General features: G+C 34.3%; 2 protein-coding genes and 1 pseudogene across 2 annotated transcripts; all 3 read right to left on the reverse strand.

The window, feature by feature from the left end:
* Nucleotides 1-8,702: 8,702 nt before the first annotated feature.
* On the reverse strand, nucleotides 8,703-13,112 carry LOC115967501 (protein FMP32, mitochondrial-like). Its single transcript, XM_031086608.1, has 7 exons — nucleotides 12,743-13,112; nucleotides 12,521-12,652; nucleotides 12,296-12,355; nucleotides 9,668-9,744; nucleotides 9,505-9,561; nucleotides 9,326-9,392; nucleotides 8,703-9,238 (listed from the first exon to the last, which is right to left on the reverse strand). The coding sequence occupies exons 1-7, from the start codon at nucleotides 12,941-12,943 to the stop codon at nucleotides 9,119-9,121; spliced, it is 714 nt and encodes a 237-aa protein (XP_030942468.1). The 5' UTR covers nucleotides 12,944-13,112; the 3' UTR covers nucleotides 8,703-9,118.
* A 2,138-nt stretch (nucleotides 13,113-15,250) lies between these two features.
* On the reverse strand, nucleotides 15,251-19,430 carry LOC115969306. Its single transcript, XM_031088930.1, has 5 exons — nucleotides 19,098-19,430; nucleotides 17,904-18,073; nucleotides 17,430-17,487; nucleotides 16,215-16,293; nucleotides 15,251-15,567 (listed from the first exon to the last, which is right to left on the reverse strand). Exons 1-5 carry the CDS (start codon nucleotides 19,288-19,290, stop codon nucleotides 15,447-15,449), a joined length of 621 nt encoding a protein of 206 aa, XP_030944790.1. The 5' UTR covers nucleotides 19,291-19,430; the 3' UTR covers nucleotides 15,251-15,446.
* Nucleotides 19,431-20,649: 1,219 nt separating this feature from the next.
* On the reverse strand, nucleotides 20,650-25,245 carry LOC115967717 (annotated as a pseudogene).
* Nucleotides 25,246-27,317: the final 2,072 nt, after the last annotated feature.

A 27,317-nucleotide genomic window follows, 5' to 3' on the forward strand; every position in this document is an offset into this window, starting at 1 on the left:
AAAGAAAAAAAAAAGAGACAGCCAACGCCAACCCAAAAAAAAAAAAAAGACACCGCCAACCCAGAAAAAAAAAAAAAAAAAGTCAAAAGGTGGTCAAAAGTTGCGGCTGTGGGTCCCTCATGTGTGTTTATTTACGGAAATGCCATTGAGTTATGAGTTATGGAAACTGAAAACAAACATAGCAATGATGTCTAGGTAATTACTTGAAACTAAGGGGCCGTTTGGATTGAGTTTTTTGATAACTCAATTCTCAGTTTCCATAACTCATAACTCAAAAATGGTGGGACCCATAGCAAAAAGGTTGTTTGGCCAAACGATAACTCCGTTTCCATAACTCTGTTTCCATCACTCAATTCTCTGATTTTTGAGTTATGAGTTATGAAAACTGAAAACAACAAAAGTTGTTTTCAGTTTTCATAACTCATAACTCAAAAATCAGAGAATTGAGTGATGGAAACAGAGTTATGGAAACGGAGTTATCGTTTGGCCAAACAACCTTTTTGCTATGGGTCCCACCATTTTTGAGTTATGAGTTATGGAAACTGAGAATTGAGTTATCAAAAAACTCAATTCAAACGGCCCCTTAGCTTCAAGTAATTACCTAGACATCATTGCCATGTTTCATGTATGGTTAAAAATGAAAATTCAAAAAAAAAAAAAAATTCATGTTCTTTTCATGTTAATGCAATCGTATTACCTTTCATCTTTCTGAATGGGAATGGTCATAACCTCAAGCAATTGGTGCTTGCAGCAAAATATTTCAGGTCAATGAACTAAAGTGAGATACTTAAATGATCATGGGCCAACTTTTCAGCATAAGGCTAAAGTCTTAGACTCAAGATCTAGCCTTTTATTTTCTATCGTTGGCACTTTGAGAGCTAAGTTATTGGTTAAACTTGGGCCTAGGGGACCGTGGTGTTGAAAATGAAATAGAGGGAAAAAATGTATTAGGGCTCATTTTATGCGACAAAGCCACAATGTGACATAACTTGATAAGAATTTAACAATTTATTTATAATTAATATTAAAATGTAAAAACACTTACTTTTTTGCCCATTCTTACTTGTCCTGCCTTCACGGTGTTCTCATTTTTGGTACTATGCAGCTACATTTCAGATGGGACACAAAATTTTTCTTGGATTTGATGTGCCATTCATTGAATGAATTTCTTCTACCTCTTTCATTGTTCAGATGATTATGGGATTGCTTAGCTAGTTAATGGTTAAGTGTCTAGCATCTTTTCTTCCTAGGACAACTTTTATGCAGCTTAAGCATATAGCATATAGAGTTTATTGAAAATGATGATTTGAGGGAACTTTACCATTTTTGAGATTGTATAAAGGTAATTTCTCTTCAATGTTTATCTGATTTTTTTTTTTTTTTTTTTGGTGAGAATCCAAACTCGTTAGCATTTTATTAAGATATAGAAAAATTAGCAAATACAAAACGATAAATATCTGGTGAAACATCTTCCATCCAGATTAAAACAGGAAAAGAAAGCCTCGCTCTCTGTGCTAAGCCTCGTTATCTGAAATTTTGATTTTACAATCCCTTCAATTCTTTGTGCATGTTTGTGGGGGGATTTTTAACTTGAATTGTGACTTGCCTTTGTTATATTAATGAATGCAGAAGAGATGTGACTTAGTTTAACAAAAGCCCGCCCATGAAATTTTTAAAGATGATTAACAAAGTTATAAATGCTAGCATCCTAACAAAGTGTTATAAGTGTTAGAGAGAGAGAGAGAGAGAGAGAGAGAGAGAGAGAGAGAGAGAGAGAGAGAGAGAGAGAGAGAGAGAGAGAGAGAGAGAGAATCAAATATAACACTTTTTTTGGGTTTAGAGATAGATATAAAATATGATAAATGAGGGATAATTAATGAGATCTTAATTAGAATATTAGCATTAATGAGAGTCTTTTTTTTACCGTTGGATCTACTTAAATCCAATGGTTACACCAAGTATAACTCTAAAGAGTTACACCAGATGTATCTTAAACTCATCTCATATATATATATATATATATATACATAGAGAGAGAGAGAGAGAGAGAGAGAGAGAGATGGGTTCAAGTTACACCTAATGTAACTCTAAAGAGTTATACATTTTTTAAACCATTGGATTTAAGTAGATCCAACGGTTAAAAAAAAACCCACATTATTACAAATATTTTTATTAGAATCTCATTAATTACCCCCATTTATTACATTCTAAACCTATCTCTAAACCCAACAAAATTTGATGTCTAACTCTCTCTCTCTCTATATTTCTCTTTTTCTCCATTTGTTTCTCTCTCTCTCTCTCTCTACATTCTAAATCTACATTTCCCTCTCTCTATCTCCCTCTCCATTGCTCCTCCACCATTGTTCCACCTCCACAGGTTGCCGGTAAAAAAAAAAAAAGCACTCATAACAGAAAAGAAAGGAAAAATAGAAACAGAGTACTAAAAAAAAAATAGAAATAGATATAAAATATGATAAATGAGGGATAATTAATGAGATTCTAATTAGAATATTAGCATTAATGAGGGTATTTTTTTTACCGTTGGATCTACTTAAATCCAATGGTTACACCATATGTATCTTGAACTCATTTCATATATATATATATATATATATATAGAGAGAGAGAGAGAGAGAGAGAGAGTTACACCTAATGTAACTCTAAAGAGTTATACATTTTAAACCATTCATTTAAGTAGATCCAACGGTTAAAAAAAGACCCTCATTATTACAAATATTTTTATTAGAATCTCATTAATTACCCCCATTTATTACATTCTAAACCTATCTCTAAACCCAACAAAATTTGATATCTAACTCTCTCTCTCTCTCTCTCTATGTTTCTCTTTTTCTCTGTCTTTCTGTCTGTCTGTCTGTCTCTCTCTCTCTCTCTCTATGTTTCTCTTTTTCTCTGTCTTTCTGTCTGTCTCTCTCTCTCTCTCTCTCTCTCTCTCTCTCTCTCTCTCTCTCTCTACATTCTAAACCTACATTTCTCTCTTTCTATCTCCTTCTCCATTGCTCCTCCACCATTGTTCCACCTCCACAGGTTGCCGATAAAAAAAAATAAAAAATAAAAAGAAAAAAAAAGAGCACTCACAACAGAAAAGAAAGGAAAAATAGAAACAGAGTACTCACAAAAATAGAAATAGATATAAAATATGATAAATGAGGGATAATTAATGAGATCCTAATTAGAATATTAGCATTAATGAGAGTACTTTTTTGACCATTGAATCTAATTAAATCCAATGGTTACACCAGGTGTAACTCTAAAGTGTTACACCAGATGTATCTTGAACTCATCTCATGCATATATATACATATATATATATATATATATATATATATATATAGAGAGAGAGAGAGAGAGAGAGAGAGAGATGGGTTCAAGTTATACCTAATGTAATTCTAAAGAGTTATACATTTTTTAAACCATTGGATTTAAGTAGATCCAACGGTTAAAAAAAGACCCTCATTATTACAAATATTTTTATTAGAATCTTTTTAATTACCCTCATTTATTACATTCTAAACCTATCTCTAAACCCAACAAAATTTGATGTGTAACTCTCTCTCTCTCTATGTTTCTCTTTTTCTCCGTTTGTTTCTCTCTCTCTCTCTCTCTCTCTCTCTCTCTCTCTCTCTCTCTCTCTCTCTACATTCTAAACCTACATTTCTCTCTCTCTATCTCCGTCTCCATTGCTCCTCCACCATTGTTCCACCTCCACAAGTTGCCAGTAAAAAAAAAAAAAAAAAAACAACAACAACCAAGCCGAACACTATTTCTATTTTGTGAGTACTCTGGTTCTATTTTTCCTTTCTTTTCTGTTGTGAGTGCTCTTTTTTTTTTTTTTTTTTAGTCTAACTCTCTCCAGAACTCTACATTTCTTTTCTGGTATGCCATAGAATAATGATGGTTTAAATTGAAGCTAGTGACCACTCAAATGCTAAGTGGCTTATAGAAATTTTTTTGGTGATGGTAGCTATTAATATAAAGGCTACGGGCATGTTCTTTTCTGGTCTTACATTTTTCTTTGGTGATGGTTTTTTTTTTTAATTAAAAAAAAAAAAAGCGTTCTATGTGAATGATCAAATGCCGCTTAGAAGTTCTTATCTTTCTTTTTCTATACTAATGTTGTATTCCATATGGGTTTTCTAGTTACACTGTGACTTAAAATGGGTTTTCTTATATTTCTTTTAGAGAAACTTACACTATGACTTACATTGTTGGTAGTTCCCTAGTTACATCCCCAAGAATTTTTCTTATAAATGGGATATCTGGATTTTATGCATTAGCTTGCCAATAATTAAGAACTATAGGCAAAGAAAGGAAAGAAGCAGTCTAAATAAGCAGGGTTGGATCTTTTTTCCTCTCTTCATTGTGGTAAGATTCATAGGGTTGTGTGTTTGATATTTGAATAGTTGGTTAAAATGGTTTTGCACTAGTTTGTGAGTGCTCTGTTTCATTTGCAGGCAGCCTTTTGTCAATGCTGTTGTAACTAAGTGCAAGCACTATTTTTGTGAGCGTTGCGCATTAAAGGTATACCTTCTATTTCTGTGAGCAAGCACTACTTCAATCAATTGTTTGTGGATTTTTAGGATGGAATTTTTTTACATTCATTTATAGAAGAAAATCAGATCACACATTTAAAAAATTAGCCCTTCTAAATTTTTGAAAAGAAGCTAGCAATGGATTAAATTGCAAACTTGCAATGAATGAAACATGGCAATGGAAGTAATCAAATCACACATTTACTGCACTATTTAGGACAAGTAGTTTAGCTATAGTTTAGCCTAACTATTTAATCAGTTAGGCTTTGACATTTTTCATGTTTTCATTAGTAGATCAGGTTAGTCAGTTAGACATTATGTTTGAATACTTTACCAAGTATCTTTTTATGATGCAAGATTTAGGAATTATACCACTTACAAGTAATTCTTATGGGACAAGCTAGAACTTATATGTATGGGTACACTGAATTATTTATGCACATGTTTCTAGAATTGTCGTTCAATCTACCTATGAATTGGTATGATTTATTGTTCATTTTACCCATGATACTTTGAGAAATTATCATGGTAGGTGATGATGAATACTTTGTGACATTGGTATATTGAGATGAATGCCATTTGAGAAATTACTATTTAAGTACTCACGATGTTTTACATGGAATTTAATGTTTATATTATTTTGGAGTGGTTGGAAGGTATCATGATTTTAAAGTATACATTTTGCAAAGATAGTACTGGAATACTTTTAGAATGATTAATTTTGAAGCACATTTACTATGAGAACTTTAAGAGAATGATTTTAACACCCTAAGGCTAGTTGTGATTAGTGGCATGGTACTGTAGGTAAGTCCTTGCAGTCTTTTATGCTACTAGCCGTGCTAAGTTATGTTTCCTTCTTACAGACGTTAAGTTACATGATTTCCAAACTATGTTGCATCTTTCTTTTGACATTTTTGGTTTCTGTGAAATCCTTCAGAATTATACTGCTATGAATCATTTAAACTTTTAATTTGAACTACTTTGATAGATTACATATAATCACAAAATTAAGTATTTAAAAAAAAATTAACTAGCTCTTACAAAACAAACAAGTATGATATGCTATTTGCTCCTTTTATGGGGTTAAACCATCATTGTCTATCAATTTTATTTGGTTGTGCACTGTTGCAAGATGAGACAGAACAAACTTTTGTGTGGCTATTTGAAACTTATGAATGGCTTGAATGACTTATGCCAAGTTTCAAACAGCCCCACAAAAGTTTGTTCTGTCTCATCTTGCAACAGTGCACAACCAAATAAAATTGATAGACAATGATGGTTTAACCCCGTAAAAGGAGCAAATGGCATATCATACTTGTTTGTTTTGTAAGAGCTAGTTAATTTTTTTTTTAAATACTTAATTTTGTGATTATATGTAATCTATCAAAGTAGTTCAAATTAAAAGTTTAAATGATTCATAGCAGTATAATTCTGAAGGATTTCACAGAAACCAAAAATGTCAAAAGAAAGATGCAACATAGTTTGGAAATCATGTAACTTAACGTCTGTAAGAAGGAAACATAACTTAGCACGGCTAGTAGCATAAAAGACTGCAAGGACTTACCTACAGTACCATGCCACTAATCACAACTAGCCTTAGGGTGTTAAAATCATTTTCTCAAAATTCTCATAGTAAATGTGCTTCAAAATTAATCATTCTAAAAGTATTCCAGTACTATCTTTGCAAAATGTATACTTTAAAATCATGATACCTTCCAACCACTCCAAAATAATATAAACATTAAACTCCATGTAAAACATCATGAGTACTTAAATAGTAATTTCTCAAATGGCATTCATCTCAATATACCAATGTCACAAAGTATTCATCATCACCTACCATGATAATTTCTCAAAGTATCGTGGGTAAAATGAACAATAAATCATACCAATTCATAGGTAGATTGAATGACAATTCTAGAAACATGTGCATAAATAATTCAGTGTACCCATACATATAAGTTCTAGCTTGTCCCATAAGAATTACTTGTAAGTGGTATAATTCCTAAATCTTGCATCATAAAAAGATACTTGGTAAAGTATTCAAACATAATGTCTAACTGACTAACCTGATCTACTAATGAAAACATGAAAAATGTCAAAGCCTAACTGATTAAATAGTTAGGCTAAACTATAGCTAAACTACTTGTCATCTATTGTGTTTGCTTGTCATATCTACTTGTCATTTACTATAGCTAAACTACTTGTCCTAAACAGTGCAGTAAATGTGTGATCTAATTACTTCCATTGCCATGTTTCATTCACTGCAAGTTTGCAATTTAATCCATTGCCAACTTCTTTTTTAAAATTCACAATGGTTAATTTTTTAAATGTGTGATCTGATTTTCTTCTATAAATGAATGTAAAAAAATTCCATCCTAAAAATCCACAAATAGTTGACTGAAGCAGTGCTTGCTCACAGAAATAAAAGGTATACCTTTAATGCGCAATGCTCACAGAAATAGTGCTTGCACTTGGTTACAACAGCATCGACAAAAGGCTACCTACAAATGAAACAGAACACTCACAAACTAGTGCAAAACCATTTTAACCAACTGTTCAGATATCAAACACACAACCCTATGAATCTTACCACAATGAAGAGAGGAAAAAAGATCCAACCCTACTTATTTAGATTGCTTCTTTCCTTTCTTTGCCTATAGATCTTAATTATTGGCAAGCTAATGCATAAAATCTAGATATCCCATTTATAAGAAAAATTCTTGGGGATGTAACTAGGGAACTACCAACGATGTAAGCCACAATGTAAGTTTCTCTAAAAGAAAGATAAGAAAACCCATTTTAAGTCACAGTGTAACTAGAAAACCCATATGGAATACAACATTAGTATAGGAAAAGAAAGATAAGAACTTCTAAGCAGAATTTGATCATACACATAGAACGGTTTTTTTTTTTTTTTTTTTTTTTTTTTTTTAAAGCCATCACCAAAGAAAAATGTAAGACCAAAAAAGAACATGCCCGTAGCCTTTATATTAATAGCTACCATCACCAAAAAATTTCCTATATGCCACTTAGCATTTGAGTAGTCACTAGCTTCAATTTAAACCATCATTATTCTATGGCAAACCAGAAAAGAAACGTAGAGTTCTAGAGAGAGTCAGACCAGAAAAGATAAGAAAAAAGAAAAAACAGAGCACTCACAATAGAAAAGAAAGGAAAAATAGAACCAGAGTACTCACAAAAATAGAAACAGTGTTCGGCTTGGTTTTTTTTTTTTTTTTTTTTTTTTTTTTTTTTTTTTTTTTTCTACTGGCAACCTGTGGAGGTGGAACAATGGTGGAGGAGCAATGGAGGAGGAGATAGAGAGAGAGAGATAGTAGGTTTAGAATGTAGAGAGAGAGAGAGAGTCAAACGTCAAATTTTGTTGGGTTTTGAGATAAGTTTAGAATGTAATAAAAGAGGTAATTAATGACATTCTAATAAAAATATTTATAATAATGAGGGTATTTTTTTAACCGTTGGATTTATTTAAATCCAATTATTTAAAAAAGATGTAACTCTTGGTGTAACTTTTTAGAGTTACACCAGATGTAATTTGAACCTATTTCATATATATATATATATACACACAAAATTCTAAAGAAAATTATGCTACACATTGTAAATACCTTTGTAAAAATCAAATAAATAATTTTGTGAACGTACACAAAACTATTGTGACCTCTTTATAAAAATCAATCATTTCAAAAAAAAAAAAAATTATTTTTTACTTGTATCAATAAGACAAAAACGCAAAGCATCAATCATTTTAAAAAGAAATTTACTATCTTTTACTTATATATCTCTGGCGGAAAGCAGATTGCGTGGTTAGCTAAAGGTGAAGGGATAAGGAGAAGTGGAGGACAATAAAAGTGAAGGATTAAAGGGACGTTGGCTCATGCTTAGGTTGGCCTAAAGTCAGGCTGATTTCATCAACTAGCAACAAAATAGGTGTGAGTAAAAACCCTTCTTGTCATATAAATACAGTGTATCAATGATCTGATATAACAATTACAACAAGCCCCAAAGCAAGAGGAACTGGAGGACCATTGAAATATATATATATATATATATATACACATACACAGAAGTATAAAATAGGCACTATATTTGTATGTCAATGTAACCACAAATCTCATGCAAGATAAGTGATAACTTTAATTTCATAGTATTGCATTTTGAAAATAAATATGTTGGGGCTGCTGGATCAATAATAATATCGGTACAGGGATTCAGGCACTAACAAGTAGCCCTACTAGGGACTCAAATGGTAACGCAATCAACATTTATTCTCATAAAGACATCCATTTTTCAACTATTTATCTACTTCACCTCTCCAATATGGCAAAACATAATACCATCTGAAAAGGAGTTGTATGAATAATTGGTGTTTAGCTTTATCCCACAGGGAACTATGAAAACTGTTCCAACCACCTGGGATTAGCCTTGTTTTGGGGAATAATTACAAGAAATACAACCTGAATTTCCCCAACACACAATTGCCATGAAAAGAATGAATTCAAGATTTTCATCAGTGTCGTCTTTAACTGCCAAAGTAACAATTATCCCTACAACAAGATGCGGAGCACAGCAAGACCAACTGCAGATATTGAGACGAGGGTACCTATGCAATATTTGATCACATCGTACTTTGCAGCTTCTAACTGGGCTTTTAATGAATGAATTTCCTGTAGACAAGATTCAAAGAATTACAAATTAATTAATAAATCAAGGTTCTTCAAGAATAAATTTTCCAACGCAATCGCTATACTCACTTTGTCAAGTTTGTTGGTGAGACTCGAGGTTTCTGCATTCTGATTGGCAAGCTCATCACGTATGCGCCTGCACTCAGATGTAATAAATAAAATATAATGGGGACAATGACAAAATCGCTGTCCAGCAGTAGCATCATGGAAAAGAAGAAGAAGAAAAAATTTATACTTAATTTCCTTACCCTCTTTCAAGATTCAAATCTAAACGCTGTCCAGCAGTAACTTTGTCAATTTCATACCTGTTTCAGCAAGCAACAACTTTCACTGAAAGTATCATAGCTAAAAAATAAAATAAATTTAATTCAAATGGCAGAAGCCAATAGCATTATAGTTTGTAAGACAGACCTCAATTCACTGCGCATTTTCTCTATGTCACTCCTAAGTTTTTCAGTCTCACGTTGTAACATAGAAAAGTGATGTTCCTGTAGAATTTATCAGAAGGACGTCTGAGAAATAATCAATACATCAATGCCTATATACTAATACTGGTTCCATAGCAAGAAAGAACTTGAAAAATACAAGATCATTAGTACATATTTTAAACAGCACAGGTATACACACAGGGAAAACATTTATAATAAGCTATAAATAGCATTTTCCTTTACTGCAATATCAGAAGATGACTAAAAAGATTTAAACTTCACATCCCACCTCCCCACCATCTAACTATCTCAAAAAAAAAAAAAAAAAAAAAAAAAAAAAAAAGACGAAAGTAAATAAAAGAGAAGAGAAGGAGAAGAAAGTTTGATTACTGAAGATTGCAGAATGGAGGATGGCAACAATCAAAATGGCTGAAACTCGAACAAACTCATAAATTTTAGATATTTCATTTAAATAAATATATAAAACCTTAGGTCAATTAATTTGCAAAGATAGAAGTTAGATGCCCCCTAATTCTTTTTTACTTTTGAAGAAGCTGTGCCAAGTAGAATTCTAAAGCAGTCCACCTTAAATAATAGAAACAAATGACATCTCATCTCCTTTATCCCACTACTCTCATCAAACTTCTCTGTTCCACACTTCCTCCATTCCATGTGAATTAAAGATGAGAAATTATAAGCTTTGGTTATTTTCCATTTCTCTCAAACTTTCCACAAATATTGTATAAGTTTTGTTGATAAACAAGATTGGATTGAAGTTTCATAATTTAGGAACTCTTGCTGCTACAAAGTTTAGAGTTTTAAGAAGTCCCGTCACTACTTATGGTCCATTAAAAGGAACTCCCCTGTGCCATTACTGATCTGGGAATGTATAAGTACATATGCATCATGTGCTGATGTTTGACTTTTGATGACAGAGTTACAAGCAATTGAGCAATGGTTCAAGTTCCTCTTATAATAATTTCAGTCTGTGCAACCATATTTTTTTAAACTATTGAAATAAATTCCTTGCCTTTTCAATTTGTTTTTTGCTCATCTTTAACAACCTTTTCTTTCTTCACATTCTTTTGGTTTGTTTACTTGCTTGTATTGAAGAAAAAAGGAAAGGGGGTGGGGGGGATTTAAATAGGTATACATGTACCTAGATCTTCCAAAATCAACAAGAAATCCAAACATCAAACTAAAAATTTGACCTGCGCTCATGTCTGGTAGTAACTTGTACCCAAAACTGAATTCAGCTCTCTGAAAGGGATTGGATATCAAGATTATCTTGGGCATGGAGGAGGGGTTTAGAGAGGGAGAAAGGTAGGAGGCCATAGTCGATTTGAGATCTGAGTCTAAGTTTCAAAAAAAAATGTACAGTAATGAAGAACTAAAAGAACTCTGATCCTTGTACAAGATTACCGTGGCAAACGAAGTCAATTAGTAGTCTAGTACCCTGTTTTATTGGTAGTAAGAAGTGGCACAAAACAACCAAAACAAGCAATCTCTCTCTCTCTCTCTCTCTCTCTCTCTCTCAAAGCAACAACTAAACTGTTCAAAGTCACATTACATATGGACCACTGTGCACTCATAAGCAATAGTACGATTGTAAGAATTTAATAAGAAAAGACATATCACCTATTCTTTCCCTTCTTGTATACCGAAAAGGGGAATAAGAAGAAATTTATATACGAGATTGTTCAATAGGCCATGATTAATTAATGCTATAATGCAACTAATGGTAACTGAAAGAAGAAAAGGCACATGACACAGCTAAGAGATTGGTGCAGCTGAAAAATTAAATCGAAGGAAACCACAAAGGACCAACTAAATTCAATGGAAATGTCCAATATTAAATCTCTAATAATCTTAATAAGCTCCCTTGCTCTACAAGAGCATTCTAACGAGCATAATCTGATGAATCTGCCAAAATAGCCACCTCCCAGTTCTTTAGTTGTCACCAAGTCTAAAGGCAACATCCATGTGCCATCTAATGAGTCCACAGATCTCTAACAAACACTTCTTCCTCCATCATTGCATAAGGACTTACGAATATAAAAAAGAGCAGTTACCATCCAAAACTCAGAGTTTCAGAGATGTAATAATTAACGCCCACTTATTAACAAACCTAATCTCATACGTTTAATTTATACAATCAACCAAAAGGTCATAAATATTTTCTTTCATCATAATCATTCAGTTTGCCATTTCAGCCGTTTGCCCTGAAATTCTGACATGATCACTGCCGCAACTTTCTAAAATTTTCCATTGTACCAACCAAACTCAACTAGTACTTCCAAAACTCAAATCCATTAACCAAACTACAAGCCCATATTTCTCGCTTGTCTATAGATTCTTTCATCGACACTAGCAGAAGAGGTCCAGACATTAGATTCGCATTTGTAAAATTACTGTTATCATAAACTCATCCTACTACTTGAAACACAGAAAAAAAAGCCCAAGCAGCTTATAAAACAATTGCTGTTACACATGTTGAAAAATTGTTTAAGAATCTCCATAAATGAAAACAATTGCATTAACAACTATTCAACCGAAACAAATACGATTAGCTTATAAGAAGTAAAACAAATGAATCAACAATTAGTAGTACCTGCGAGCTCTGTACTTCAGCCTTAAACTTCGAAAGATTTGAATCTTGCACCATCTCAGACTGCACACAAAATCACACAGAAATCATCGCCATGCCATACACAAAACCAAAAAATCCAATCCTATCCAATCTAATATTTTCCTTTCTTAAACAAACAAAACATCAAACACTTGGCGCGCAAAACAAAAAACGCGAATGAATTACACATGTATTATTAGCAATTACCCTCTGCATTTCGGCTTTCGAGACAAAGGAATGAGCGACATTCTCCAAACTGTCGTTCAACACTTCCGTCAGTGCAGCCGTGATCGCCTCCGCTTGTTTCGACGGCACGCCCTGTGCTTCTAAGCCCCTCACCTAAATGGCAAAACCGTAAATAAGTCACTCAAAATCGAAAATCGAAAATCGAAAATTCTCACAAATAAAATTGAAGGAGAAATAAAATACCAGAGCCAAAGTATCGACGAGAAATGCGCGCCTGAGATTAGGTTTGACGGCCTCAGAGAGCTGCCTGAAATGGAAACCATTAGGAGGTAAAGAAGACGAAGACGAAGACGGAGTGGAAGATGAAGACGACGACGTATTGAGGTATCGGAAGCTGGAGTTGGAGTTGGCCACTAATCGAAGCACGCGCTTAGAGAGAGCCATGAATGTTTGATTTTCTTCGAGTTCGAGAAAGCTTGTGGAGAAAGAAGGAAAGGCTGTGTACGAGTATGTATAGAGAGTCAAATTGGGACAGAATTGGAATTAAAGTTTTTAAAAATTGGAATTATTAGAAGAAAAAAAAATTGGCGGGCAGATTGGAATTTGAGAGAGAGAGAGAGAGAGAGGTGGCGATCAAATTAGTGGGTGTGGGTTGAAATGGGCACGGCATGTTTTTTAATAATTTAGGGACTGTTTAGTACATGTGTATAAATAATAGTTTTTAATTTTTTTAGAAATACGTATAGGTGAAAGTTTGTGAAAATATATATAATATTGTTAAAAAATTAAAAACATACGTTTGAACTCACCTACCAAAACGAGGCCTTATAACAATTGGATTTAAAAGTTTTTCTTTTTTAATAATATAATTGGATATAAAAATTGAAGTAGTGGGTGAAGAAGCAAAAATGTATTTTAATACTACTATTATAGTTATGGTTGCTTGCCAAAATAGCCAAAGTTTCCTCTCTTTTTGGATTCTACATTTCTAGTATTGTATTTTACTGAAAGTGTGTTAAAGTATATTTATATGAGTTGTATTTTGAAAAAAGTGAGAAAAAATAGCAAAAGAAAAAGGTAGGATTTTTTTTTTTTTTAAGTTGTATATAAAAGCTGAACTTATAAGTTGACATTTCCACTTAGGCTGTGTTTGTTTTGGGTGAAAATCACTTTCGGAAATGTTTTTCCGTATTTACAGGTGTTTAGTTGCGCATGGAAAATGCATTTTAGTTGTCCTGTGATGGGGTGTAAATTGATTTCTGTTTTTATTTTACCTTCAAATACTATTTTCCGGAAAATAGAGAGAGAGCTGAGTGAGAGGGAGAGAGGAAGAAGAGCCCGCACGTAGAGAGAGAGAGAGAGAGAGAGAGAGAGAGAGAGAGAGAGAGAGAGGAAGAACCTAGAAAACCCAGAAGAGCTCGACTTCGACGAACCCAAAAACTGACTCCAACGAATCCAGAAAACCCAAGACCGAGCTTGTTCTTCGCACTGATCGCATCACCGACGAGATCGTCGCACCCTAGCACCGATCCACCCAAAACCAATTATTCTCGTTGCACCCCAAAACCGATCGTCCTCGACCCAGATTCGTCGTCCTCGATCGCAATCTTGCCTTCACACCGATCACGGTGCATCGTCGAACCCAGTCGCCTCTTGTCAAACCTAGTCCCGACCGGATTATGAATTTTTTTTTCTGGGTTTTATTTGTGTTTCTGGATTGAGGAATGAAATTATATATTTATTTGGCAGCTGAGAAAATGTGAGCAATAAGTAGAAAATTTGTTTTCTATGGTATTTTCAACAACACAACCTAACACCAGAAAATATTTTTCACAACATTTTCTAAAATGCAACTAAACACTTAAAAATATCTTCCTTTCCTGAAAATAGCATTTCTGGAAAATAAGTATTTTTCGGAAAATATTTTACATGAAGCAAACACACCCTTAATTTTTTTATTTTTTATTATTTAAATAACAAAATGATTTGGATATTTGAGGGACAAGCAAAAAGAAAAAGAGAAAGAAAAACAAAAACAGAAAAACAAAATGATTTAGGTTCAATTCAAGTGAGATCAGGCTAGAGTGTATTGGTTACTAAAGGCATGCATTCAATTCTCATCAATTTGACGAACCTGATCCAACTCAACACGTTGGCTTTGATTTTTCTTTCTTTTTTGATAATTGCATTGGGTTGATTTTTCAATTTTTGTGGGCTGATAAAATGAGTTGGATCTCAAAATTGTTTTTTGAAACTCGGGGTGTAGGTTGAAATTTCAACTCTAAGTTAACTCCAACAAAATTTTCAAAATTTGAGCACTTTCTAGAGATGTTCCAGCTGCAAGGACCCTTTCACCAATCAATAAGGGCACAACTTTTTTTCAAAACTATTAAAATTACTTATTGTGATTGGTGTATAACAAAAGTAGTATCAATGGTAAGCTTAGTTGAAAGTAATATTATTTCAATCACAAGTCATGTCAAGAGTTAATTTATCTCCCTGGCATTACATTATACAAATAAGTAATAACACAGCTCTGACTCTGATCAAGAGGCCTCTAGCAATTTACCCAACCATACCAAGCAACAATAAATTATTACAAAGTCGATCTTTTTTCACTTTTCATATCATTCTGGAAACTCACACTCATTCAGATATGCTAGTCTCCCTAATTTGAAGACTAAAATGAAGTGGTGTACCTGTCTTTGGACGGGCCATTTAGTCGCCATCTAGCCAAACTTCAATCACAAGTGCCAAGAAAGAAAACACAATTTATAGTGAATTAAACCACAATATTATTTGTTATAATTCAGTGAAAGAACATCATTCCTCAAAAATAGTGTTATTAATTAATTGAAACAAGGAGACGGGATTAACAAAATCGGACAATCCCAATTCCAGCAATAGAAATCCTTTCAGATATACATTGCAACTGTGATCAGCAGTATTACTTGGGTCGTCTTCGGTAAGGGTATAAAATGTCATCCAAACTCTCTTTTATATAGATGCTCACTCTATTCACGTTCCTAGCCACACCAGATGCTACTAGGCTTGCATTCCTTTTAAACCTGCAAATTTGTGAACTTCAGGTTTTGTGATATGTGAATACACTTAATCAACTTACCAAAGTAAAAAAGTAAAAGAACCAAACAAAAAGCCCGAGGGGTTTATATTAACGGGCTTAGAATCTTTGCCCTATTTCAGACTAAGTCCCAGGTTTTAAATTTTGTCAATTAAAGTCTCAAACTTATCAAACCATTTCAACTTGATACGCATGTTCATCTCAGTTATCTAGTTCAATTATTCTAGACAGTAACAAAACAGAGAAAAAGGAAAAACTATTGGTAAAGCTTTGTATTTCATTTATGCAGAGTTTAATGGACGGTTTACCATTTTTCTCTGCTTTATTATCGCTCAAAATAATGGAAATGAATAACCGAGATGGACAAAAACTTCAAAATTGAAACTCAAAAATAATGGAAATGAATAATGGAGATGGACAAAGGCTTTAAATTGAAATAATTTTTTAAAGTTGGGACTTTAATTGACATAATGAAAAATTTAGGACCTAATCAGAAACAGGGTATCAACTGTAGGCCTTTTTATGTGATTTCCGTCGGGGAGAGAGAGAGTAAACATCAACAAAAGATCTATATCAGAAAGCATATGATAATTTATCTATGATTCCTATATTTTTATCAAATTTATGTCTTGCCTGTTCAGGTACTCCTCTCCTGTGGAATGAGCAGGTCTGTAGGTTCGAGGTTGAGGTTGGGGAAGAACACGACCATCATCTGGAAATGAAGAAACAAAAATGGAGTTTAAAGTCCCGAGTTCCAGGGGAAACTGATTAAACACTGTATCTCTTTTTTTTTTTTTTTTTTTTGATAGGTAAACACTATATTTCATGTTATCTGGAGTTTCAAATCACTTTGCAATATTTATAATTTCGCGAATATAGAATGAATCAAATGTAAGTAGAAATCATGAATGAAAAGACCAAACATAGAAGCAGTAAAGCAGGTACCTCCTTAACAGTCGTGCAGTGCATTTACTCATCCCAGCATGTTTTTATTTTCATATGGAACACATTGATGATCCATTGGTAGATCTAGAGGTATTTGGAATCCACATGAATATAAAATTATTCGGTAATTTGTTTTTGTAAAATTTAAAATGAGATAACATCTAGACACTTTTGATGCCATATTATCTTAATAAAGTATTTCGCCTTTAGATGCAAATAATAATAATAATAATATAAAATTTTAATAGTTTTACAAACACATCTACACCTCAATATTATATATTTATCTTCAGCTCTTCAATTTCCTTGAGTGAGGCACCTAAACTATATATTCCTGCAATTCTGCAGGTACTCATTTGTATGTAATTGTAATATTCAAAGGCCTTCTACTCTTAAAAAACAAGAGTCAGAAATTCAATGAGCAGTCATGAAAACTACATTATTTCAGGAAAATCATATTGTAGATACGACTGACAATTCTTCCAAAACTTCAAGAGATTTTGATCTAAACTTTTAGTGATTGAATAAAATATAATAACATCACAAGTAAATTTAACAAAAATTAACCATGCAATGGACTGCGCAATATGGGTTCCATTCCAGCAATTTGGAATTCAAAAAAGTTAAATGAGCATGGATAACCCAAAAGTTAAATGAAGGATTTCTCCATATGCAACACCAAAATCTATGAACTCTGATGAAACTCCACAAGAGATGAATTCTCAACAACAGAACAACTTCATACAATCCATCGGAAATGGTCTAAGAGAGTGACAAGTCTAGTACACAACCCTTCTTCCTTTTAGTATGTTTTTATTACTTATCAAAAAGAAAAAAGAGTCTAGTACACAACCAGAGATTGCATAAAATTTTGCAACAAGCAAGAACACCATCAACTTTTACCTTTATTAACATGAGCAGGAGCCTGAGCATGGTCTGCTGGTCTTCTGTCCAACAATACCTGAAACAAGGGGTAATTATGTCAGATTATAATTTGATGAAGCAATAAAAACCATATAAATATCATCACAAGTGCATTTTGAACTTAAAAAAACTTTAAAAATTTGAAATAAAGTACACTTCAACGAGAGTTATCTCTGAAGTTAAAATTAAAAACCTTATGCAACAACCCACAAGGGTTCATTATCACACTTGGACAAAGTAATTCTAATCGCTTCACAACGTTCAGTAACAATAACATACCCTCATTTTACATGAATTTTGGCTGAAATGAAGAAAGCTATATATTGATCTAAAGAATTTGCTACAAGGTTATAATCCTAATATATATACACCATTGTCTTCAAACTTAAAAGTAAAATGTGAAATGGAATTATTCATTGGGAAAACAAAGGGCAAAAGGTAAAGATATAACACCTCAAGACCAACACAAAATGGCAATTCTGCTTGTTTGTTCTGCTGATCGCTTGAAGAGTCCTTCTTGTTCAGGAACACCGAGTAACCAACACAAGCATACTTGAAATCTGTTAGACTGCGGCCCTCTTTGGAAGCTTCCAACTCAGTTTCCCCCACAATGTAGCTGGGCACTGATCATGCACCTTAAATATCAGTACATTCTTGTAAAAGTTCCTACCAATAAAGTCCACCGTTTGGAACCGAAATTATCAATAAAACTAGTAAAGTCAAATAACTAATACCGTGGAACTTATATATAAATCCACAAAGTTACAGTGAATTTGTGAACAATGTAAACATTCTTTGGTGAAAAGTCCTAGCCTCGAAAACATGTTATATCAAACAAAAGATTTTCATGAGCACCTCAGAAGAAATTCATAATTCTTCAATTTGCCTATTGATGACGCATATAATATCATATCATTCAGGTCTTTTAGCCGTTCAGTAAGAATTGAAGTTTTCCATTATATGGGTGGTAAATTTGAAGAAGCTTACAAATTTCACAACCAAATCATCAATTTGCTATGTAAAAAAGTAAAATACTTCCACAATGGTTCAGAAGGTCAAAACTTAAAGAAAAACAATCAAAGAAGCGCCCCCCACCCCCAAAATAAAGAAAAGCCCTGGCACAAAAGCATTTGATTTTAGCATAGAACACTAATTTTTTTCCCAGTACTCTATTCCCTCAACATTTCCAGCCATTCTACGTAAATTACAACATTGGAACCAAACTAGTGTCATTAATGCTCAAGTAACAGTATGTATTTTACATTATTTAAAAACAAAAACACAAAACTTTACATCAGCCCACCACATATAATGCATCCAAAACCAGAAATCATCTTAAGCTACCACTTAAGGATATCAAAATCATCACAACCAAACCCTATTTCACTGCTTGGATTCCGGGAAAAATACCCAAGAAACAAAAAGTCAACAACAACAACAATCGAATCAAAATAACAACATACACTCTTCTAATCAAAAAATGCAAAAAACCCATAAAAAATCAGACTTGAGTAAGCAAACACAGCACAAAACAGAAAACCCAGAATTTTCTTTCAAATTTCCTTGATTTTCTCGGCAACCAAACAGACCCACAAGCATCATCATAAGAATCAATGAATAAAAAAAAGGGATTATAGAGAGATTGACCTTGGTGGAGGGTTCTGGGGATGCCAACGCAAGTGGGGTTCTTGGATTTGGATCTTTGCAGAGACGAGTAGTAGAGACATCCCTTGCATGACTTTCCTTTGGATCCTTTCTTGCTGATGTTGTTGTTGTGATTAGGGTTAGGGTTCTGATTATGGAATCCTCCTCCTTCTCTGTCTTCTTTGTCCTCCGCCATTATTAACTACTACTCTACAAAATCTGTCTTCTTCGTCCCTAACGTATTAGTAATAGTATAGTATGTGCTGGTGTTTTGCTCCCATTTTGCTATGCTATTGCTATTAGTTAAAAAAGTTTAAACGCAAATAGAAAACTCCAAATTTATACGTGCACAGTGCACTTTTATAGGAATATATTGTTTGTCCAATGTTAAAAAATAATTTTTTCTTTTTTCTTTTTTCTAACTTTTAATCAAAAATATAAAAGTTTTTTTTTTCCTTCTTTTTTGGCTAAGTTGAGTAGTTGACATCATACATTCATATTGATAAATAAAAATTTTAGGTAGAATTGTCACATTTAAACTTTTTTTTTTTTCTTTTTTTTTTAATGAAAAAAAGGGCCTTATGGATTATCATTGACCTACCCCACTTGAACTCACATAACTCATGGTGTGGGGGCATCCCTGAGTGCGTTAGGATGATTCACGTCATGGCACAGTATTTTTGTGAAGCGTGCAACTCGAATCAAGCAATTCTTGGACCCACAAATGTGACGTAGTTTGGAACTCCTACCAATGCACCACGCCGGCGTCACATTTCAACTCTTGTGAGGGAGACATGACTTTTTTTTTGGGTAAACATTCTTGACATTGATACAATAATATTAATCTCAATGTAAAATAAGAAATAATTATTATTATTATTTTTGGCTAAGATCAAGTGAAATTATTATTATTATTGCTAATCGAAATTGACAACTCATATCCTCACAAGGACAAAAATCATAGTGGAACTCATCCAGTCTCCCACTTTAACCAGCATCTCTAGGTTCATTCATTATCATTTTTTTTTCATTCATTATCATTCTTTTAAGCATTTAAGCTCTCTCTAATAAAAATAAAAATAAAATAACTCTCTCAAAATCAAGTCCAAAATTCTTTGAAAGCTTTGAGAAATGTTCCTCAAATTTGAAGAACACTCAAGCCAAAAAGCTCTGGTTTTTGAAGAAGAAGATGTATCAAGTGATGATTCTGAATTTCTTTTCAGGAAAATACACCTGCATCCAAACCTAGGGATTCTCCTTTCTCTATTACCAATCATGATGACTAACATAACATCTCTTTGAAGAATAAATCTCAATCATGACTTAAAGACTCTAGAAGAACTTACGAAATCCATTAAGGAAAGGGAGGATATATAGAGATGTCCAAATAGCTTTCATGATTAAAAAGTTTTGAGGATATATCTAGATCAAGCCACATAGATGGAATGAACTTATCATAAGTGAGCTTAACCATAAGAGAATTTAGTAGTACTAAGATAATAGTCTAAAGCATGTTCGGAACAAAGAAAGATAGGGGAGGAGAGAAAGTGGCAAGGGTGACCAAAATATACTTCAATAACATTTTCCCCCACACTTTTTTACTATACTCATTGCCCAAGCATGAAAATGCAAGTGCTGATGCTTCATAATACACGTTATAAACAGTGCACAGCATTGGACACGCAAATAAATTAGTTATTTACTTGACCTAAAGAAAAAAAAAAAAAAGGTGCTCTTGCATTATAATTTCACGACGAGGCTTGAAATAAAAAAGTTTAATCCAGCTCTATATAACTGCAATTCTGATTCACTTGTAACGCTAATCTCAGTGTTAGCAGGTGCAAAAAGAACATCTCCTTCAAATGATCCTACACGCACAATTCCCTCCCCAGCCATAATGAGAAAAATGGAAGGGCCTGAAACTGCTGGAAAAACTATTGATGCTTCATGGGGGAAGAATACAGCAATCGACCTCAAATTAATCAAAAGCTAGCAGGTACCTTGTTACATATGAATTCAAAGGAGTTCCTTGCAGGATTTCAGGAAAGCTCTGCAGCAGAGACACATCAATATTTATTCATATATTTGTTTGGGTCCGATGTAGTCACTCACATTACCAAGAGAATCGATAAAATACACAAAATCATTCAGTAAGAAAATATTAAAGCAACCTCTTGTTTTTCTTGCACCTAGAACAGTGAAGCTGCGAGTTAGAGGCACAAGCATTAATGCAACATCATATATTTGTAATTTGGGTCCGATGTGGTCACTCACATCACCAAGAGAATTGATAAAAATAACACAAAATCATTTAGTAAGAAAATATTAAAGTAACCTCATGTTTTTCTTGCACCCATAACAGTGAAGCTGCACGTTTGAGGCACAATCATTAACACAACATCTATTCACTCTTTGAAATGGGGACCAATATTTTGTTTGATGACTGAGAATTCTATTACTAAAGAGCTACCTCATGAAATGAACACGGGGTAGCCTAAAAAATACATCAAGTATTACATGCAAACAAAAGTGAATCAATGAAATCTGTAACGGTACTACTAGTACTAAGACCTATTAAACCATTCATTAAATTGTCTAATCAGGGAAACCTTCAACTGAACCTCTGATACTTCCACATGTCCAAAAGTGCCAACAGTTTCACTCCCTCCACAAAGTCCACTTCAGATACAAGAACACCAATTCCACACTCCAAAGGACAGTTTACCAATCCAGTATATATATGTGTGTGTGTGTGAAACTGCATGTGAGAATGTTTATTCACCGGCAGGTCTGTCAAACCATTAATTGCCATTAATTAGTTTCATACTACACAACAACCAAACTTTTGGTTTGAATAAACCCATAAAAGATCCTACTTGGGAGGTTAACAGTACATATCTCAAATTACTAGTGGATATGGCTTGATTAACTCCCCAAAGTGGACTGCAAGGTTACCAAAGGAAAGGAGAGATGTATTCCCTATGAAGCAAACAGAACATCCAGTCATTACCTGTTTGAATGTGAGCATGGAACGAAGAGTTTGGACACTGTGCTTGGGAGTAAGGCCAGCCTGTACAACATTTTTTACTTCAATAGTTACAAGGCCAGCCTGGACAACATCATCTGAAGTTGCCAAGCATTCGATGCACTCACCGGACATATATATATATATATATATATATATATATATTCATAGGGTTCACCTGCCCCAAGTTACAATGCTTTACCAGGATTAAGCTTCATATAATTACCAACAAAAAAAAAATGCTGATATGACACTGACATCAGCTGGATATTGCTTCTTCTCCAACTGCAACACCAGTAGCTCCTTGGGGAAATTAGGTCATATCAATCATAAAAAAAAATGAGAGAGAAAGAAAATCAGGAACATTTATTAAAAAAAAAAAACTCCTTCTGCCTGTCATGCTCATTAGTCACAATACCAGGTTGATCAGAGAGACAGAGATCAAACGTCATCACATCCAGAATGTTGAAAATTGAGGTTTATTTACATAAAGCAGTGTAATTTTTATGGATTGGAGAGCTATTAACAACAAATTGATTTAATAATTGGAAGTTTAGCACACATGTGGGATACATAGGGTGTAGTTGATCCAACTTTGGGTTCATAAAATTGTATATACTATAGAAAGTAATTGAGTGGTGCAAAATTGCTCAATTTACATCGGCATGACTTGATCGTCTCTCTCTCTCTCTTGATCAATATAAGTGTGTGTGTGCGTGCGTGCATGTGTGAGCTCTATAATTTGACAGTTACCAAATCTGCATTGTGATAATATGAAGACATAAGTTTTTATTAAATAGTGATCATATGTGGTAGGAAGGAGCATCTTCTCAAAGGCTACCTATTACAATCAAACCATTCTATAGATAACATCATAAAGCTCTTGAAGAACAATCTTACTTGTAGAACCACAAACATAAAATAGGAAATTATAAATAAGTAAAATTTTGCAACTGACCTAACCTTCCATTTGCATATGAATTTTTATATTGGATGTCACTTCCATTATCGTCTATTTGCTAGCCAACATGATTGGGCGACTCTTTGCTAGCGAACATGAGTAGGGTAAAAATTGACTGCAGAACAAACTTTACTTTTCCCTCCCAATCCATTCCTGCCCATCAATATGAAAGCTTTGGTTTGCAACTGCACTACCAATCAGTTCTACAATCACAGGAACATTACAAAACACAACCTTAAGCACCTAGGAAGACAATAGCAAGTTGCTCCCAAGTAAATGATACAGAGTTTAAAAATCATCAATATGCGTGCATGTATAGAATATAAGCAAGCTTTAGCTCAGCTACTAGGATTACCAAATCTTGTACCACTCTAGTCATCTCGTACACTTCATTTATCCATAATAGAAACATCCTGTGAGCCTCAAAACAGTCTGGTCAAAAGGAGAAAATTTTGTGGATCGCAGCAGAGAGAGAGAGAGACAGGACCCTGATTAATTGGTTTTCAATATATCAACTTCCTTTCTTGTTTGTCATATAATATCCTTTGAGCAAATTATAATCTACAAATTCAGTCATTAAAATTGGTTCTCAAGGTTCCACTGATATGTTTCTTCTGTCTCTCGTAGCCATTCTCAACCCATACCTCTCAAATATATCTTCCAAATCAACCGACCCTACTTCTCTCAATTTCTTTGCCACCTCCTCAAACATAACAACACCCTCCTCATTTGAATAATAATGCAAAAACTTATTGTAATCAAATCTGGGCACCTCAAGCCCTTCCTCAAACTCCTTTCCACATACTTTGTGGCTTCTAAAGACTTTCCTGCCTTAACCAAACCATCAACAAAAATAGTTTCGAAATTCACAAGTGTGTCAGTTCCCTTCCTACCTCTCTTCCCTAAATGCCCTTGAAATAACATTATATAGGTATGCATTGTAGGCTCACACCTTCTTTTTATCATCTCTCTAAACACTTGTGTTGCTTCACTTGCCCTTCTTAACTTCAAAAGTCCTTTTATTAACCCATGGTACACACTGATATCTGGTTTCTCAATCCCTTCCACAATTTTATAAGCCTCTCTAACTCTCCCTCTCACCAAAAGCCCATAAATAAGCGATGCCAATGTTAGATTATCGACCTGAATCCCTCTCTCATGCATTTCTTCAAACATCATGTATGCTTGCGCAGTCTTACCCCTTTTGCACATCCAATCAATCACAAGCCTATAAGTTGAAAGGCCCAAATCGTCTATCCTCATCGTTCTCATCATCTAAAATAACTTCAATGCCTCATCATACGTATTAATCTTAAAATGGGTTTCCATCATTTTCTCAACTGCATCAATATCTGGCTGAAACCCTTCATCCACCATCAAATTCCAAACCTTTGAAGCCTCAACCAAATCACCAACATCACAAAAACCTTTTATCAAACACTTGTAAGTTACCCCACTTGGTTTTATCCATTTTCTCAACTTGGACACAACAAACTTGGCCTCCTCAACAAGACCATTCCCACACAAAGTCTCAATCACCTTATTCAAACTCTCCAAGCTGTACTCATACCCGCATGCATTCATAGAGTGGAAAAACTCCCCGCACTTTTTCAACTCCCTTGCTGCTGCCAAGGTGGTAAGTGCAATACTAAAAGTCTTATCATTGATCAGATGACATCGTCCCATCTAGTGAAGAAGCTCCCAGAAAAGCTCGATGTTTCTTGATTTTTCAATCACGTTGAGCAACTTGTTGAAGGAGACAGAGGTGTGAATGAAATGTGAAGTTGTGTTGGCTTCTGTGTATTGAAAGAAGCGGTAGACAGGTAGCCATGAGTAAGGGAATTTGTTGCAGACTCGGAGGAAGAACTCGTGGGCGAGGTGGTTGTCTTGGTCGAATTGTGACTGGCAAGCGTGGAGCTTGGAGTGGAGTCTTGGGTCTGGGGAGTCTTGTTGCTGGTAGAGTATGGTGCAGACTCGGGGTAGGTGATCCGGGTTGGGTGGTGAAATGGTGGTAATGGGGTTGGAAGGTTGTGTTGGGTGGGTAGAGTTGGTGGTTAATAGATGAAGGTGGTGGTGGAGGTTTATGATGGGTTTAGTGGGTGCTATTCGTTTCACTATCATTGAGAGAGACTGATCTTGTTCACGATATGCTTAAGCAGACTGCATTGAATCATATTTTGTAGTGTCAAAATGGAAACTTTATCAAACCAATTATAACATAAATTGAAATTGGCCGATTACACATAACATTAAGCTATAAAGTTCCTATAATGGCAAAAGTCGCCTTAATATAATACAAGGGGAAAAACCCTTTTCAAACTAGCACTTCAGTAGTGTATATCCAAAAGCACTTAATTTTTGAATATACAGCATAGACTTTAAACCTTTTTAACTTACATTCATTTTCCAATGTGGGATTAACTCACTGTTTTTTCTTTTGAGAATACTAAGTATTTTTCTTTAAAAAAAACCTTCTCCCCTCTCTCTGTGTGTATGTTAAAATTATTTAGTATCCTCAAAAGAAAAAACATTAGGTTAATCTCATATTGAAAAATGAGTGTGAGTTAAAGAGGTTTAAAACCTGTGCTGTATATCTAAGAGTTAGGCTTTTTTGGATATATACTACTGTAAGTTTCTTTAAAAAACCTTCTAAGCTTCCAATGAGATTTTAGACATTGAACACTTGGAATTGAAGAAAGGTAAAGATGGAATAAGATTAAAAACAATATCGCATACAACTCTTTCACATTCAAGGCACTTTAGTTAACACACTATTACGAATAGCAAAGAGAATGAAAACCCATTAAAATCCCACCAAAACCAAAGTTTGGAAGCTTTTCTTATTGATTTCCCCGTAGTTTCCGACCAACCAAATAAACGAAAAAAGTGATAGAGATAGAGAAAGATTAGTACCGAAGTAGAGCGAGCTTAAAGTGATGGTGGTTCCATGACCAATGGAGTTGAGAAGCTGAGCTTGAGAATGATGGCTAAGGGGCTTTGATGGTGGAGAGAGAGAGAGAGAGAGAGAGAGAGAGAGAGAGAGAGAGAGAGAGAGAGAGAGAGAGAGAGAGAGAGAGAGAGAGAGAGAGAGAGGCACCAGGAAAATCAAGGGGTTGGGTTGGGTTGGTTTTTTTATTTTTTATGGAGAAGGGGGGGGGGGTCGAGTCTTTTTAAGAATAGATTAAATTTTGTATGGACTAGGCATAAAACCCAAGTTTTATACTTCTAATCCCAATATGTCATATCATTTTATTATATATTAAATAAATAAGTATAATCATATTCAATCAATTCTAATATCCATCTAAGTACATTCCGAAGGGTCGCTCTCTATCCTTAGGGTTAGCTTCGCTCTCTCTTAGAACAGTGGAGCTTTACAATCCTTGTCTCAATACAAGTTTTCGTATCCACTAGTGGAAGACTTTCTTTTCTTATTCTTACCCTTTTCTCATCATGCTAATACCAATGGATTCTCTAGAGAATCTTTGGAACAAACTTTCGCTACTGGACTCAGAGGAAAGTGGTGTACAATGCCCAAAAAACTCTTTAGCACCTCGTTTACTGCTAGCTGCAAAGTTCTTAACAAAGAGGTTCACTAACATTGAATCTGTGGTACACACATTCAAACCTCTTTGGAGAACTCAGAGGGACTTCGAGATCAAAGATATGAGAAACAACTTGATGTTCTTTGAATTTGAGGATGAATATGACTTGGAGCGAGTGCTGGAACATGAGCCGTGGACATATGACAAACACCTGGTGATTTTCGAGAGAGTGGTGGACAACGTACCCATAGCTGCGCTTCCTTTCAAGTTCATAACATTTTGGGTTTAGATACATGATCTCCTAGTCCATTGTATGACACTAGTAATACGAGATTCCATTGGAAAATCGCTGGGAACTGTCATTGAAATGTCAGATACGGAAGAAGAGGGGGGCAAAGGTAATTATCTGCGTGTGAGAGTCTGTGTGGATATTTCTAAACTGCTCAGTCATGTTCGAAAAATTTGGTCAGATGATAGAGTGATTGGGTAGGCTGCTCTATGATAAGAAAGGCTACCAAATTTCTGCTACTGGTGTGGGTGTGTTACCCATGATGAACGTGACTGCAACCTATGGCTAAGTAGCAAGAAGACATTGAAAAAGGAGGACCAACAATTTGGTGCATGGCTATGGGCGGAAGCAAACTCTCAAACTGAAAAAACTCTCTACTTGTCTCAGGTCAGCTTCCCAAATC

This window comes from Quercus lobata, chromosome 11 (genome assembly GCF_001633185.2).
Source record: "Quercus lobata isolate SW786 chromosome 11, ValleyOak3.0 Primary Assembly, whole genome shotgun sequence".
NCBI lineage: Eukaryota > Viridiplantae > Streptophyta > Magnoliopsida > Fagales > Fagaceae > Quercus > Quercus lobata.